Source organism: Trachypithecus francoisi, unplaced genomic scaffold (genome assembly GCF_009764315.1).
Source record: "Trachypithecus francoisi isolate TF-2019V2 unplaced genomic scaffold, Tfra_2.0 Lachesis_group0, whole genome shotgun sequence".
In the NCBI taxonomy this organism is placed as follows: domain Eukaryota; kingdom Metazoa; phylum Chordata; class Mammalia; order Primates; family Cercopithecidae; genus Trachypithecus; species Trachypithecus francoisi.
Genome location: NW_022681453.1, coordinates 80,221,539 through 80,237,300, shown reverse-complemented (window position 1 = coordinate 80,237,300; position 15,762 = coordinate 80,221,539). Strand labels below are relative to the sequence as shown.

The following is a 15,762-nucleotide window of genomic DNA, read 5'->3' as shown; positions in this document are numbered from 1 at the left end:
CTGTCTACAGCAGAGTTATATCATGCAAGCATTCAGTATAAAAAGCATCAAAGTCTAGAACTGGCCAACATTGGTACCATGCGCCTTTTAAGTCTGAGTCTCATTAAATTAATTAACTAAATTATACTTTGCTTCCTTCCAAAAAAGAATTAAGTGAGCATACATAAATGAATACAGCACAGTTAAAAAAACTGTGCAGATACAGAAATCAAGGTGAAGAAAAATGAAGCGATAAAATAATAAATATTCAAAGGGAGATGTCAAGAGGGCAGCTGGAGTCTGGGTTTCTTGGAAGGGAGTGCCAGAAAAACAGATGGGGAAGTCACTGGCATGTGGGGGGTAGTATTAATGTTTTAGTGTTAGAGATTAGATGAGCTCACCCACAAATAGCATTTAATAGAGAAAAGAAAGTGGCCCAGGAACAAGCCTTCAGACATGCCAACACTGAGAAACCACGTACAATAGGAGCTGCCGCAAAGAAGATGGGAGAGAGGAAAGCAAAAAAATGGGCAGTGTGCAGTCAAGGGAGCTATAAAAAGAAGGTGCTTCAAGGTGAAAGTGGTCACCCGGGTTGAAGGCCTCTGACAGGTCAGGTAAAAGTGACACTGCACTTATCAAGAGGTGGCCCTGACAAGAACAGTCATAGTTCAGCTGTGGAATCAGAAGCCCCATGGGAGAGGATGAGGTGAGAGTAGAGGGTAAAGAGGCAGAAACAATGATTACAGACTAGAAAATTTGGGAGGGTGCCCAGGATCAGACTCATATAGTCCCTCTTGCATTCATAATTTGTGCTGTTTTCAGTATATAAGTATATACCAAGTATATCCATCGTCTCCACAGGCAACAGTGAGCATGGAGATGGAGAAGAGATCTCCCACCCTCCCGCACTAGGCAGCTCTTCCCTCCACTTCTGCTGAGCAGCTTGCTTGTCAGGCATGCGCACCTCACTCAACTTCACCGCAGCCCTGCGGGAGCCCTTTGTAGACTACTACTACTCAAGCATAGCCAATAGATGTGAGGCTTACTCTTTGCACCCCAAGTAGCTGTTGGAAGTTTTTTTTCCAATCATGTTTGGTACTGTTTCTGAGAGGAGGTTTGGTCGACACAATTTTCTTCATCTATCTCAGTGATGTCTTGGTGATTTCAGTAAGATGAGTGCTTTGGATACCTAACGTGCCTGACCTACCCAATCCGCAGCTCAGCTCCTCATAATAAGCAGCTGATGAGGTGTATCTAAGGAACAGAAACTTTGTTTTTGGTGGGGGAGAGGGAACTCAGGGACGATGTCCTGTTTCTTTTCATCTCTGCAACTATCTGTCTGTAAGATCTTTTCCACCTTACGTAACTCACAGTCACAATGATTTCAAATTTAGGTTTAATTACGAATCACCATTTGGTGTAAAGATGCTCATCTTCATTCACTTAAGCCATTCTAGGTCCTCTTATTGGAAACACTTTACATTTTTCTTCACTGAGGATTAAATTCAGGATATTCTATAATTCCCGCACAGTTCCAAAAAAAAAAAAAAAAACAATAAAAAACAACTCACCTCACAACTTAATGCAGGTTCTTCCAATTCTGATGGTAGCTGATACTCAGGAAAAAAATACAGAAGAATCTCCCTAGGAATACAAGCACAGCAGATATGGGAATATACAAGGATAACAGAGGTAGCACTCACCTGTCAGAACTGGATTTGTCTCCTGGGTATCAAACATCCTGGCAAAGACGAATATTAGTTACCCCCAAACATTTTGTTTTTAGAATTGACATCAAAGTGTTTTTCAGAAAGCATAGACTAGGGAGAGGAAGGTGAGTGTAGCTATAAAAAGGCAATAGGAGGGACCCTTCTGGTGAAGGAACTGGTCTATATCTTGACTGCATCAATGTGAATATCCTGATTGTGATACTGTTCTACAGTTTTGCAAGAAGCTAGGTGAAGGGCGCAGGGGATCTCTCAGCATTATTTCTTACAACTTAACGTGAACATATATTTATCTCAAAATAAAAAGGTTACTGAAAGAGAGAAGGAAGGAAGGAAGGAGGGAGGGAGGGAGGGAAGGGGAGGGAGGGAGGGAGGAAGGAAGGAAGGAAGGAAGGAAGGAAGAAGGAAGGAAGGAAGGAAGGAAGGAAGGGAGGAAGGAAGGGGAGAAAAAATAAAAGAAATCAGCCAACCTCACAAGGCCTTGCAGTCCATAAACAACCAGTCCAGGAAAGGCCTGTACCTAGTTGAGTGTTCTCTTCTGCAGAGAACCCAACATTGCAAATTTCTTGGAAGAAACTAGGCTGACTCAGACTTATTGACTTTTTTCCTGAGAAAACCAAAGAGTTTAAGCCTCCAGAGTAATTTTTTCATGAGGGACTCCAAGACTGCTCTTAGAAATCATATGTGGACCCTGCTCTTTCTAAATAGTGGTGGCCGTTGTTCTGACAGGTGCTTCATTTTGTCACAAGGCAGTAGCACCCATCCTTCTACTGTGACAGTTTTTCTAGGATTAATCACCTATATGACACATATTTCATTCCTGGGAGAATATGAGATCTGGAAATTTATAGCCACCACATCTTAAAACTGCATAGTATTCTAATGCTGATGTGTTCCAAGAGCTTCATGTAAATTATCTAAGGGATTTACAACATGTTTCCAGTTGTAAAATAATATGGTATACCAAAAACAAAACAGCTCTTTCTTATACAATTTACATTCCTCATACTTTAAGTATATTATTTGTATTAATACACATTTATAATTTCAAGGGGATTAAAACCAAAAAGCTGAAAATTCTTGGCATTGCCCAAACATGAAATATGACATACAACACTCCTCAGAGTTATTTGTCTGGCTAGCAAGAAGATGAATGAGGTAGGAATGGGATTTTAAAAAAGTGGGGTCGGGGGTTTCCAGGTATATGAGATGAGAAGAAATCATATGGCATAGAAAGAAAAGTTGCAACAGGAGTTCCTGGGAAAGGCAACCTGGGTCAACATTATGGCCGTTTTGTTGGAGCAGGAGGGGTGAGAGAGCTTTTACACAAACTAACCTTGCTACTCCTCAAATCCAGGATCCCTTTCCCCACCACAGGCTTGAAACCTTTTCAGAGTATTAGTTCTTTCCATTGTGAGTATAAATTCTTTTGTCTTTAAATTTACAGCAAATCAGAAATCCCCTAAGAATATGCTCTTAGACAAATAAATATTAGATGGCAGCATTTACTAGCGAAGGGGAGAAACCAAAGGAGAAGGTTGGCGAGAGAAAAAAGTTCTGGATTAGTTCTCGATTACTTTCAATCTGGCATCTCTATTTCAAAATCTATAGCAAACACCATCTATCGTCTGAATACTGTCTTACGTATGTACTATTATTTCTAAAAGCAGACACATAATAGACATCTTTAAACATGATTTCATGTTTACTGAAATCACAGTACCTTTTGCCATTTTGCATTTTCTCAACTCATTAATTCCACAGGCATTCTTTAAACCCCTACTAAAACAACACTTTTGACCTTCAGTGCCCCACAGAGCTTGGCATCATGCCCCGATGCTAGGAACCCAATACAATCTTACTGAACTGATTTGGTCTAGCGGAGAAATAGAGACAAGAAAGCAAGCTATTCCAACACCACGTGATAAATGCTTGGAGGACAATGAGAAAGGTACATCATGGAGACCAGAAGAGGGGGCTCTAACTCATATTTCAGTAGCCATAAAGAAGAGTGGGAGTTAGCCAAGTGTAGTGGATGGGGGCATATGAAGGAACTATTCCAGGCCACCGGCACCATACACCAGGGAATTTTGTATTTTTCTTTGGTAAAATATCTGACCAAAAAGTTGGTCAGATTCAAGTATTTTTTCTTTGCGTTTGTTTGTTTGTTTTTGAGACTAAGTCTCACTCTGTTGCTGAGGCTGGAGTTGCAGTGGTGCGCGATCTCAGCTCACTGCATCCTCCGCCTCCGGGGCTCAAGCAATCTTCCCAACTCAGCCACCTGAGTAGCTGGGATTACAGGCGTGTGCTGCCACGCCCAGCTCATTTTTGTATTTTTTTAGAGATGCGGTTTCGCCATGTTGCCCAGGCTGGTCTCAAACTCCTGAGCTTAAGTGATCCACCCACCTCGGCCTCCCAAAGTTCTGGGATTACAGTTGTAAGCCACCGCACCCAGTCAATCCAACTATTCTTTATAAAGTACTAGAACTGTGCCAAGCACTGCTATAATTTTCTACACATAATTTCATGCAATCTTTATGGAAACTCTGATTGAGGAATTATTCCTATTTTCTCTGATTTCCTGGCTATTAAAGACACCCCCCCCCCCACCAGGCCCAAGTCAGTTCCCTGTACCCTCCTTCAATGTCTGTCTCCCTCCTGGACTCCCTGGTATTGAGCCTTTTACTCTCTTCTACATCAGATTGCTCCTAAATCGCTTCTCCCCTGGAGATTCTGGTCTGTAAGACTGACTAGAGAGGAAGACAAATTACCCAGCAACTTTGCAGTCTCTAAACACAAACACACGGGCCTTTCTCTTCTCCTGCAAATTTAATTCAGGAAAACAATTAGATTCTGTAAAAACCTATAGGATACCAAAAATCATAGACTTAGGGTCTGATTGTAGATGCTTAAGAACTCTTTAAAAATTACTTCAGTTTTATTGTCTTGAGTCCCTTTCTTTAATGATATTCTTCAGCAATACTTTCTTTGTTCTTGAGGATACATCTTATCTAACCTCTCTCTATCCTCAAACTTGAGATTTCCCCTAGAACAGACACAGTGAGTCATGAATCCATAAAGTACATTTCAACGTGGGCCAGGAGACACAAAGCACAAAATTATAGGAATAAACCAGCATTCATTCACTAGGAGCCACTGCGTCAAGTAGATGCAGCATCTGGGGCAACTCCTGAACCAAGTGCTGCCATTTCAATAGGACTTCTGTCCCACTTAGGAACAGGAACAGTCCTTCCCTTGAAGCATTTACTCAGAATTTTAACCCCAGAGTTGATAATAAAATCAGAAATTTATTTTTGTTTAACATTGTCTTTCTTCTCAAGAATTCAAGAAATAAATATCCTAAAGATCTCCAAAGTTGTTACTTTCATCCAGAATCTTGGCTATGATGCCCATCTCAGCTGAATTTCTGTGGAATCCACATTCATATCTGCAAGTTTGAGTTTGAAGTTTTTATAGAGTTCAATTAAGTGAGCTGAACCACTAAATCAACACTATCTCTATAAATCATGGCCAAGCTTTGAAAGGTTCCAGTTAAGGGCCATTTCCATTTCACTCCATAGTCATATTCCTTTCTCAACAAAATAATTTTTACTAAGAAAAATCTTTGGCTCATGATGATACAACTCTACTCTTTCTAAACGTGGTAGACATGGGCAGGAGTCCATAGAGTTACCTGGTCATCCAGCTTGTCTTTTTAAACAATAACCTAGTTAATTAGCTTAGTCCTGGCTAAGGAGAAGAGCAAGCTTCCTACTGGAGGTTGACCAAAACTTTCTTCCTCAACTCAGTAAAAGACTAGTATGAAATGGAAATGGCACAGTTCTAATAATGTTTTTTTGGCAGACCTCAACTGCTAGTGTATGTATTTTCATGGCCTTTTCCTTTAACAACTGGCAGAAATGTTAAAAAGTGACTTTCTTTTTAAACTTATTTTTGGTATTTTAAAAATCTAAGACAACAAAAAGCATGTTTATATTTTTATAGAAATGAAATAAACGGAGTCTGCCTTATCAAGTTTACATACACAACAATAAACCAAAACAAGGCATTACAGTTCAACAGTTAAGAGCAAGGACTGTGGGGTCAGATTGACAGGAAGTCAAACCTAAGCTCTATCCACTTAAGTGTTATATAATGCTAGGCAAATTACTTAACCTCTACATGTCTCAGTTTTCTCATCTGTAAAATGAGGATAATAAAAGTGTCTATTTATAGGATTGTTGTAAGATGACTGAGCTATCATATGCAAAGCCCTTAGGACTATGCCCAGCATATAGTAAGTGCATAACAAATATGTATTGTTACTAATATTATTGCTATTATTATTATTTTTTTTTTTTTTGAGGCGGAGTCTCGCTCTGTCACCCAGGCTGGAGTGCAGTGGCCGGATCTCAGCTCACTACAAGCTCCGCCTCCCATGTTTACGCCATTCTCCTGCCTCAGCCTCCCGAGTAGCTAGGACTACAGGCGCCCGCCACCTCGCCCGGCTAATTTTTTGTATTTTTTTTTAGGAGAGACGGGGTTTCACCGTGTTAGCCAGGATGGTCTCGATCTCCTAACCTCGTGATCTGCCCGTCTCGGCCTCCCAAAATGCTGGGATTACAGGTTTGAGCCACCGCGCCCGGCCGCTATTATTATTATTGAAAGAGATTTGAAATGTAATACTACTCCAACATTTAGGATCATCTGATAAAATTTAATAGTTACCACTAATTTAACTCAGTTGCACTCCAATATTTAAAAGTATTTTAACATCCAGTAATACTACTTACTACTTTTTACATGAATCCCTTTCAATTAAATTAAAAGTATTACTTAAATACATGCTGATATGTTAGACATACTGGGGACAATTCAATCTGTTTTCAAAGATGTTACTTTATTTGGGAAGTCAACAAACGAATACACAAAAAGCAAGAAGTAATATAAGACAGGAAAATGCCTAACTGAGCAAAATTAGGTAATGAGTATGTACACTAAAAACTATACTTTTAATTAATTGTTAGCATTAATTACACAGAGATGGCCAGACACTACCTTGGCATTGTGGAAACGGATAAGGATGATGTCATGTCCAAAGTGACCCAAATGGAGGGAACACCCTTCACACTTAAAAGGTCTCTAACTACTACTCTTTTTATCATATGACACGAAAGGTAAATATGGTAAACAATTCTGTGTATTTCTTTATACTTTATATCCTTTACATTGTACACAGCGAGCCCCATTCTTCATGCCTTGAAAAACTTAAAGTCTAGTAAATTCAAGACACTACATGTGGACCAGATATAAAATAGCAAATACTACTACAAAAACAACAACAAGAAAAACAACAAAATACCCAACAAAGAAAACAAGAAATCTGTTTTCACTGGTGAAATTTGAGAAAATACACTACATGTTGCTGAAGGCAAAAGAGAAAACTGGTATGACAAGGAGCTCATTTTGTTTTAGTTAAAGCTATGTTCTGTCCAAATTTTTTTCATCATTGAATATTTTTAATAAAATAATCACCACACAAAATTTAAGCTGACACAGAATAGAGCTGATATATTAACACACTTTCAGAGTGCTCAGCTGATAACAGTACGATGATTCTAAGCAGTAAAGAGTCTGTCTGTTCATTAGAGAGATAGTTTCTCGGAAATTTTAATTTTCTAGTGATGCCTAATGATAGAAGTGGATGCAATTTAAAGTCTTAGTACACTCAATCAGATTATCCCCTTTTTGATCACATGTAACTCACTAAAATAATAGAAATGTCACACTTAGACAAATAACAAAAATTAGTCAAGAAAAAAATCAGGAAAATAATGAATTTGAAAAAGAAAGTTGATCTATCTGAAAAAGAAATTTAAGTAGCTATGCATCCAAACTCTGCTGCAACACACTCAGACAGGTATCTATAGGTCTCCTAGTGTGAAGAGAGGGTATGTACTATATATGATTAAGAGCATGGGATTCCAAATCAGAAAGCCTTACCTTAAACCCCAGCCCCATCCTTCGTATTTATGTAATTGTCCATGAGACTTGTAATGTGTTAGTTCCTCTAAGCTTCAGTCTCCTCATCCATACACAATATTTAAAAATAACACCAATTTCATGAATTTGTGAGAATAGAAATTAATTTATAAAAAGTAAGTGGGTGGATGCCTGAAATATAAAGGTTCAAACCTGATAACTATTATTGTTTAGCTATTGTTATTATTATTTTTATGGAGACGGGGTCTTGCTATGTTTCCCAGGCTGGTCTCGAACTCCTTTTTTCAAGCAATCCTCCCACCTTGGCCTCCCAAAGTACTGGGATAACAGGCATGAGCCACGGTGCCTGGTGTGACAATTACTATTATTAAGAAGGTCTGGTTCACTTGTAGCAATGTCCAAATAATTGGATATGTAGTCATAGTCATACATTTTTAATGATATTCACATTTATTCAAATATATACAGGCACATGCATATATAACTTACTGTATACTACTATGCTTTAGTGACCAACCAATAGGCCTGAATTTTAGGACCAGTAACACATCAGGATTCAAATTTATAGCAACCCACTTTCAAAGCTGAGGATCTTAAATACTATCTCTAGAAAAATACAGGCAGAGGGTAGGAAACTAGTTAGAGAATCCCATTCTTTAGGGATTATACTGTAAGCTACAGCAGTATAATACTGACATCTATCTAGATCATTGGATAAGTGGCCCTTTTCAACCTTATAATGCCTGAACCATGCTGAGGGTCTGGCCTGCTTTGGTCCCATTTCCAGGCTAGTGGAAGATTGCCAACCAGACAGAATAGGATATTTGGTGGTCAGAACTTGGTGTTCTGGAATGTAGCAGTCTGTCTTCATTGCTCCATCAACAACTTGTCTCTGGATCCCTAGTGTCAGTAGTGAAAATAGGTCCCTCTACAAAGTCCAAGGTGGGTCTATCCACATGTAACCAAGAGTGCTTCCTTCCTCCTGGGGCAGGACTGTTGTTAGGCATGAGACAGCAGGTGGGGCCTTCATGCCCACGTCATAATCATAGCCCTGCAGCCCTGGATGCTGCTACAGAGACTTTCATCAAGCCCATGGTATCTGTAGAATTGGGTTCAAGTCTACTGGGGTTAGCAGTCTCCTCTCACAAACGGGACCACAGCCTGAGCCTTAGTAGAGGCTACAGTCCCTATGTAAGTGTTCTCCATCTTTCTCTTTCTTCCTCACTGCTTCTACTGTTTGAGAACTCTCATCTTCAGGAAGATTATGTCAATCACTGATGAAAAAATCAAGCAGCTATCCTAAGGAAAAATACTATTCCAGGTAGGGCATGTGTTTGTTTTCCCTCGCCCAGAGCCTCTTACCCCACACAAGACCTTTAAAACCCAACAAAAGTCTGTGGATCCCAACAACACCAATGAGGTACACTAATTTAGTGGTGCTACTGGCCCCACCTCCCACCCTCCCACATGGCACCTATTTTAGAGCATGCTTTGGTATACAGACTTCTTTGACTTGATTTTAAGGCCCCCATCTATTATCAGTCTCTATTTGGAAAAACCCTGAATCATGAACTTTTCCCTCTCCTTGTCTCCATCCTTTGAGAAATGAGACCCAGACATTTAAATTCCTCAAACAACATGCCCACAAATGTTAACATTCTACACAGAACAAAACAAGCAAAACTCAATTTCCCTCAATACGTTCAGTATCCAAAACCAAAACAAACAAACAAAAAAACCCAGATTTTTTTAAAAGGCCATATAATGTCATAAGAGTCTTTGTTGCGGAAAAAAGAAAGAAAATTCAGTAAAAAGTATTTATTACATTTAAGAGAAGACTAATGTCCACCATACTGCCAAACTATGTAACAACAGGCAGTTACCAGTTCTATTATAAGAGACATTTAACCCATAGTATATCTAAATCAGCATAGTTAGGAGAAAAGTCATAATGTCACGCCATTGAATTTATTCAGTATCATTAAAACTCAGTAGGGAAAACAACAGGAGTTGTCACTCCTTAGAAAGTGAAACAAAGCATGTGGAAATATGTGCGTAAACATCTTTACCTTAATTTAGACTTCAGTTTTCTCACTGTTTCCTCAACAGGTGTGCTTTGAGACAACGATGGCGAAGAAGCAACTTTATCACTGCCACTCACACAAACTCTGTCTTTGCGTCCAGAACTTAGATTCACATCTTCCATCGGCACATTAAGCAAGCTGAGGTTTATCATTTCAAAGTAGAAATCATGTTAGGTATTAACAATTTCAGAAACATTAATATACAAAAAGGAGTGAAATGTTCATATACAACAAATGAGAACAAGAACATACGTGTAATGCTAAAAACTGCCACCACTGTGGTTACATGAAACAAATTCTTAATTAGAAGAATTTATATTTATTCCAGTCACATATTTTTTCAAAGTTTGTAGGTAGTAACAACTAAATGGAATTGGTGATAATTTATTTTTAACAGTAGTCATATACCACTTGTCTTTCATTTGCTGAAAGAGACTTTTGAAACCTGTTAAACAACTACAGAATATTTTTTGTAAGCCTCATGGTAACCATACAGCAGAAATCTACAATGGATATACTTAAAAAGCAACAAATTAAAACATACTGTAACCAAGTAGCCCCATTTTTCTAAGAAAAAGAAAATGAGTTACTATTATTTTTTATTATTTCTTATTTTCTCTTTTCTCCATTTCCCCATTCCCCACTTCCTACATAGTCCTTTAGAAATGCAATTGAAACCTTTTACCTCCCCTTCACTAGAAACTCCCTAGAGGGCAAGTTCATCTAACTGTATGCTTAGAAGCTCGAGTGGAACTTCCAGCCACCAGGAGACTGCCTCCAGAGGTAACAGTTGATTTACAATCTAAAGTCCCACTATGAAACTCTCTCCACCTAGAAAGTTTTCAGCCACCTTTAAAACCTACTCCTGCCCATGAAATGCTAACTCTACTGCCCAGTAGATAAGGTACCAAGCTAGCATGGGGACCCACCCACCTGCTCACCTCCTCCCCTGAGGTGCAATTCATGATAGGCCCCCTTTAAAAGTGTCCACTTTCTGCTCCAAAGGTGAAGTGGTACTCTGAAGGCAGGAAGCCTGTGCTTCTTCCCCTAAGCTAGCTTTGGAATAAAAAGTCACTTTCTTTACACCAGACCTAGCTTGTGTTAATTAGACTCTGCAAGCAGTGGGCAAGTGAACCTGTAATGTGGTCACAATACAGAAAAAAATCACTTAACTACGAATGCAAGAGACTTTTAAACTAAAGTTTATTTTAGCCTGAGAGAAAAGCACAGAAATCAAACAAAAAAAAGAACAAAGTCAGTTGAGAGAAATACTTAGTCATGACCTGGAAGAGGAAGAAGAATGTTCAGAGCTACTGGGGTGGAGTGAACAGGAAGCAAATGGAAAGAGATGAGATGAAAGAGGTCAGTGTTGGGATCACAGGGCATCGTGGGCATGGGGAGGGAACTAGAGTTTCTTTTAAGCAGAGTGGGCACTACCATTGGAAGTTTTCAGGCATGGGAACAAGGTGATCTGACGCAGGTTTTAAAAAGATACATGGCTGCAGCATGAAAAATAACTCACGGTAAGGATGTACAGTTTGTTGATGAGACTAAAGCTTTCAGTACCACAGGGAAACAAAAAGTACAAGAGTCTGGGGGCAGCACACCATGGGAAATGAAGCTGGGGAGGGCGAGTAGGGGTCAGATCACGAAGGGTTTTGTTTGTCAAGTAATAAAAAGATTTTTTTTTTGTAATCCTTTCATGCTGATGTCCATAAATTAAGATCACAGCTCCAGAGAGTTTTACATGTTTATAAGATGAGGATCTTTAAAACTGGATAACAGTTTATATCAAACGGAATGTGCTTCTACTGTCAACAGCTCTTTGGCATTAATTATACTGTCTAACTTCAGCTGATTTTTTTGAGATTAAGAACATTATATAAACTAATGCTTAATTGCCTGTTAAAGAATACTTACACAACATCTGAATGCTCATTAGTTATAACCTCCTGTATGCTGACATTTTATTAAAGAAGTCTTTTTCTTTAACCATTTTAGGGATGTTAAAGATTCATTCATAATGGCGTTGAGGCTGAAGGGTAAAAAGTACTATACTAGAGCACAGGAGATTCCTCTCTAAACCTCTGTTTCTTGTTCTGTTGAATAATAATAGGGCCTACTTCATAGAGTTATACTGAGGATATACAAAGAATGTAGCTCAATGTTTAGTGTAAGTGCTCAGTAAATAATACCTATTATTGTTGTTATGATCATCTTTATCATCACCATCATTCATAATGCATTTGGTAAGTTTCTTCCATTAAGATTTTTTTTCCCTAGAATAAAACCTAGGCAATACCATTCAGGACATAGGCATAGGCAAGGACTTCATGACTATAACACCAAAAGCAATGGCAACAAAAGCCAAAATAGACAAATGGGATCTAATTAAACTAAAGAGCTTCTGCACAGCAAAAGAAACTACCATCAGAGTGAACAGGCAACCTACAGAATGGGAGAAAATTTTTGCAATCTATCCATCTGACAAAGGACTAATATCCAGAATCTACAAAGAACTTAAAACAAATGTACAAGAAAAAAACAACCCATCAAAAAGTGGGCAAAGGACATGAACAGACACTTCTCAAAAGAAGACATTTATGCAGCCAACAGACATGTGAAAAGATGCTCATCACCACGGGTCCTCAGAGAAATGCAAATCAAAACCACAATGAGATACCATCTCACACCAGTTAGAATGGTGACCATTAAAAAGTCAGGAAACAACAGGTGCTGGAGAGGATGTGGAGAAATAGGAACACTTTTACACTGTTGGTGGGAGTGTAATCTAGTTCAACCATTGTGGAAGACAGTGTGGCAATACCTCAAGGATCTAGAACTAAAAATACCATTTGACCCAGCAATCCCATTATTGGGTACATACCCAAAGGATTATAAATCATGCTACTATAAAGATACATGTACACATATGCTTATTGTGTCACTATTCACAATACCAGAAACTTGGAACCAACCCAAATGTCCATCAATGATAGACTGGATTAAGAAAATGTGGCACATATATACCATGGAATACTATGCAGCCATAAAAAAAGATGAGTTCATGTTCTTTGCAGGGACATGGATGAAGCTGGAAACCATCATTCTGAACAAACTGTCACAACGACAGAAAACCAAACACTACATGTTCTCACTCATAGGTGGGAAGTGAACAATGAGAACACATGTACACAGGGTGGGGAACATCACACACTGGGGCCTGTAGTGGGATTGGGAGGCAGGGGAGGGACAGCATTAGGAGATATACCTAATGTAAATGACAAGTTAATGGGTGCAGCAAACCAACATGGCACATGTATACCTATGTAACAAACCTGCACGTTGTGCACATGTACCTTAGAAGTTAAAGTATGAAAAAAAAAAAAACCATCACCCAGATCAAGTTATGGGACATTTCACCCAAGAAGTCGTTAAAGCCCCTTTCCAGTCAATCCTCACCCCATTCCCACTCTGGCAATCACCATTCTGATTTCTATCTCCATGGATTATTTTTGCTTCTTCTTGAAATTCACATAAAGGAATATACTGATTTTGATTTTTTTTTATTGCAAAAAAAGATTGTTTTTTGTGGATTGTTTCTAACATTCATATTGTGTTTACAAGTCAACAGTGATTACAAAAAAACCAACAATCTCATAAAGACCAAAAAGTATTACATGAAATAATATATACATGCATATACACACTCACATACACACAACTGTGTTTTAGTTTGTTTTTGGATGAATCTTAAATTGTAAAGCAAATTTTCATAAATAATTCTAAGTCAAAGCATCGGCCATGAGAAGGCCTGGCAACAGCACCGGGGGAAAAAATTACGTCACTTATTTAATCAACAAATATTATTGAGTGCCAAGTATGAGTCAGTGTCATTCTGGATATTAGAGACCCAGGGATAATAGCAAGACAGTCCCTACTCTCATGGAGTGCATTGGCATCTAGTGAAAAATAGAGAAAATAAGCAAGCTACCATTAAAAAACGGTAAAAAGAAATAGGTGGTAAAGGAGATACTTTAAAATAGTAATATACTTTTTGGAAAAAATAAAACAGGATGATAAAAGTGTGACTTATCAGAAATGGGATGGGCTACTTTAGATGGAGTTGTCAGAGAAGATCTTTCAAAAGCTTAGAATTATGAAGAAGACAAGAAGGCCTACGTCCTTTAGGAGCCTGTATGCAATGGGAAGACAGAGATTCAAACAGATAACTTCATCTGACTGTGATCACTGCTCACCATTGCGTGTCAGAACACAGAATTTAACAAATAACTACTGAACGAATTACAATACAATCTCATCATTTCAACAGTGCCTCTGTGAATACCTGAGTTTGCTGAGAAGAGTCAAGAAGACCCTAAAGACGGGAAAACTTGAACTAAGACTTAAATGAAAGGGTAACTGACACTGACATATGAGTTGCTGAGGCATTCAAGTAAAGGAAGTGGTACAGACAAAGGGATGAGATATGATAAAACAGAACTACTAGTAATTTAGAACCTTTGGAAAGCAAAGTGGGGGCTAAAAGTAGAGGCAGTAGAGAAGAGGATTTGTGCCATGCTAAAGAGTTTGTAACTTACCTTAAAAGTAGTGGGGGCTGAAAAGGCTTTGGAGTAGAAGAGTAAGGTGATGAGGTCTGAGTGCTGGATTGACTCACTACCCTGTTAGCAAGTGCAGGGAAATAAAAGCCCCTCTCTGTTTTTTCTTGCTCTTAATTCAATGTGCTCCTATGCAAAGAGCACAGGATTCGGATTCAGAGAAACTGGGCCTGAACGCCTGGAAAGCAGCTTAGGTTTGTAACAGAGGATAAGGATTTGCTTCCTTGAAAATATTCTTTTAATTCTATTGGATATCTAAAACATTCAGCTGATTTCATTTTAAAAGTGATAAAATTCTTACGTCAAGAAAATTCTAGCATGCAATGATTATAATTACATGTATGTATGACAATAAGATAATGAACCACAGGGGAAAAAAATCAGTTAATGATTTCATAATCATACCTTATATATGTGTGACATTTTCAGTTCTTTGACTACATTAAAGTAATTTGAATTGTTTACTTGCTGTGGGTAGGAAGTTAAGCCAGCTCCATTTCATTATTTCCAATTCTTCACAAAAGAAATGAAAAGGTTTGGGGGAAAGGTGTATTGCTAATTCTTTCATGTCTCTTGTAAAATTTGGTTCCATTCTTGATTGCTTTTGTTGCTATTATTTTCTTTCTTCTTGTATTTAAACATTGATAATTACTTTTCAGCAGTATAACTGCACTCACTTGGAATTTGTATAATTGTAGTACACTCACCTTTTCCAGCTAGGTAATGAAGAGCTTCTTTTCATTGCTAGAACATCATTGCACAGCTCCTGTTTTTCTTCAAAAGAACATAGACAAACAATCGCATTTGGATGGTCACACAATAAACTGAACCAAAAGAAATGTTAGCGGTTCATTACCTACCTCTGTATAATATGGATTTGTATTCAAACATCCATTTATAAAACTGTATCAATTGTAAGGAGATTTATAATATGTTCTTAAGGTAGTTTACAGTGTTTCAAAATAAAGTTTATGTAGTATAGACAGTTATCCAAGAGACTCTGTAACTCTTTTTTGGTAATTTTTAAATTGACATTTTTTACCAAAGCCTGGAGTACTGATCAGAACTTTTGATTCCCTGCTTTCGCCAGCCTCTACCAAGACAACCATCTTCCCCCTAGTATCCCACTCTCTCCTATTTGGGGTTCAGGTTCAAAGACATTCTGACAGATCCCAATACAAAATGTGTCTCCAGTAGGAAGGTGAACTTTAAAGCAGGAAGAGACCTAGAGTCATTTAGTTAGTCTCCTCATTCAGAGGACTTCAGAATTACAGGTTCACAGAGTTTGGTGATTTATTTCCAGTTCACAGCAAAGCAGAAATTCTATGATCCACTTGGATTGTTCTAAGA

At 38.4% G+C, this 15,762-nt stretch overlaps 1 protein-coding gene across 1 annotated transcript in view; it reads right to left on the bottom strand.

Annotated features, from left to right (window-relative positions):
* The window catches only part of MORC1 (MORC family CW-type zinc finger 1), a 177,090-nt gene that overhangs the window by 16,408 nt on the left and 144,920 nt on the right, over positions 1-15,762 (bottom strand). Inside the window, 3 exon segments of the mRNA XM_033211353.1 lie at positions 1,551-1,623; positions 9,779-9,931; positions 15,120-15,186. Of these exon segments, the coding sequence (XP_033067244.1) occupies positions 1,551-1,623; positions 9,779-9,931; positions 15,120-15,186 (293 nt within the window).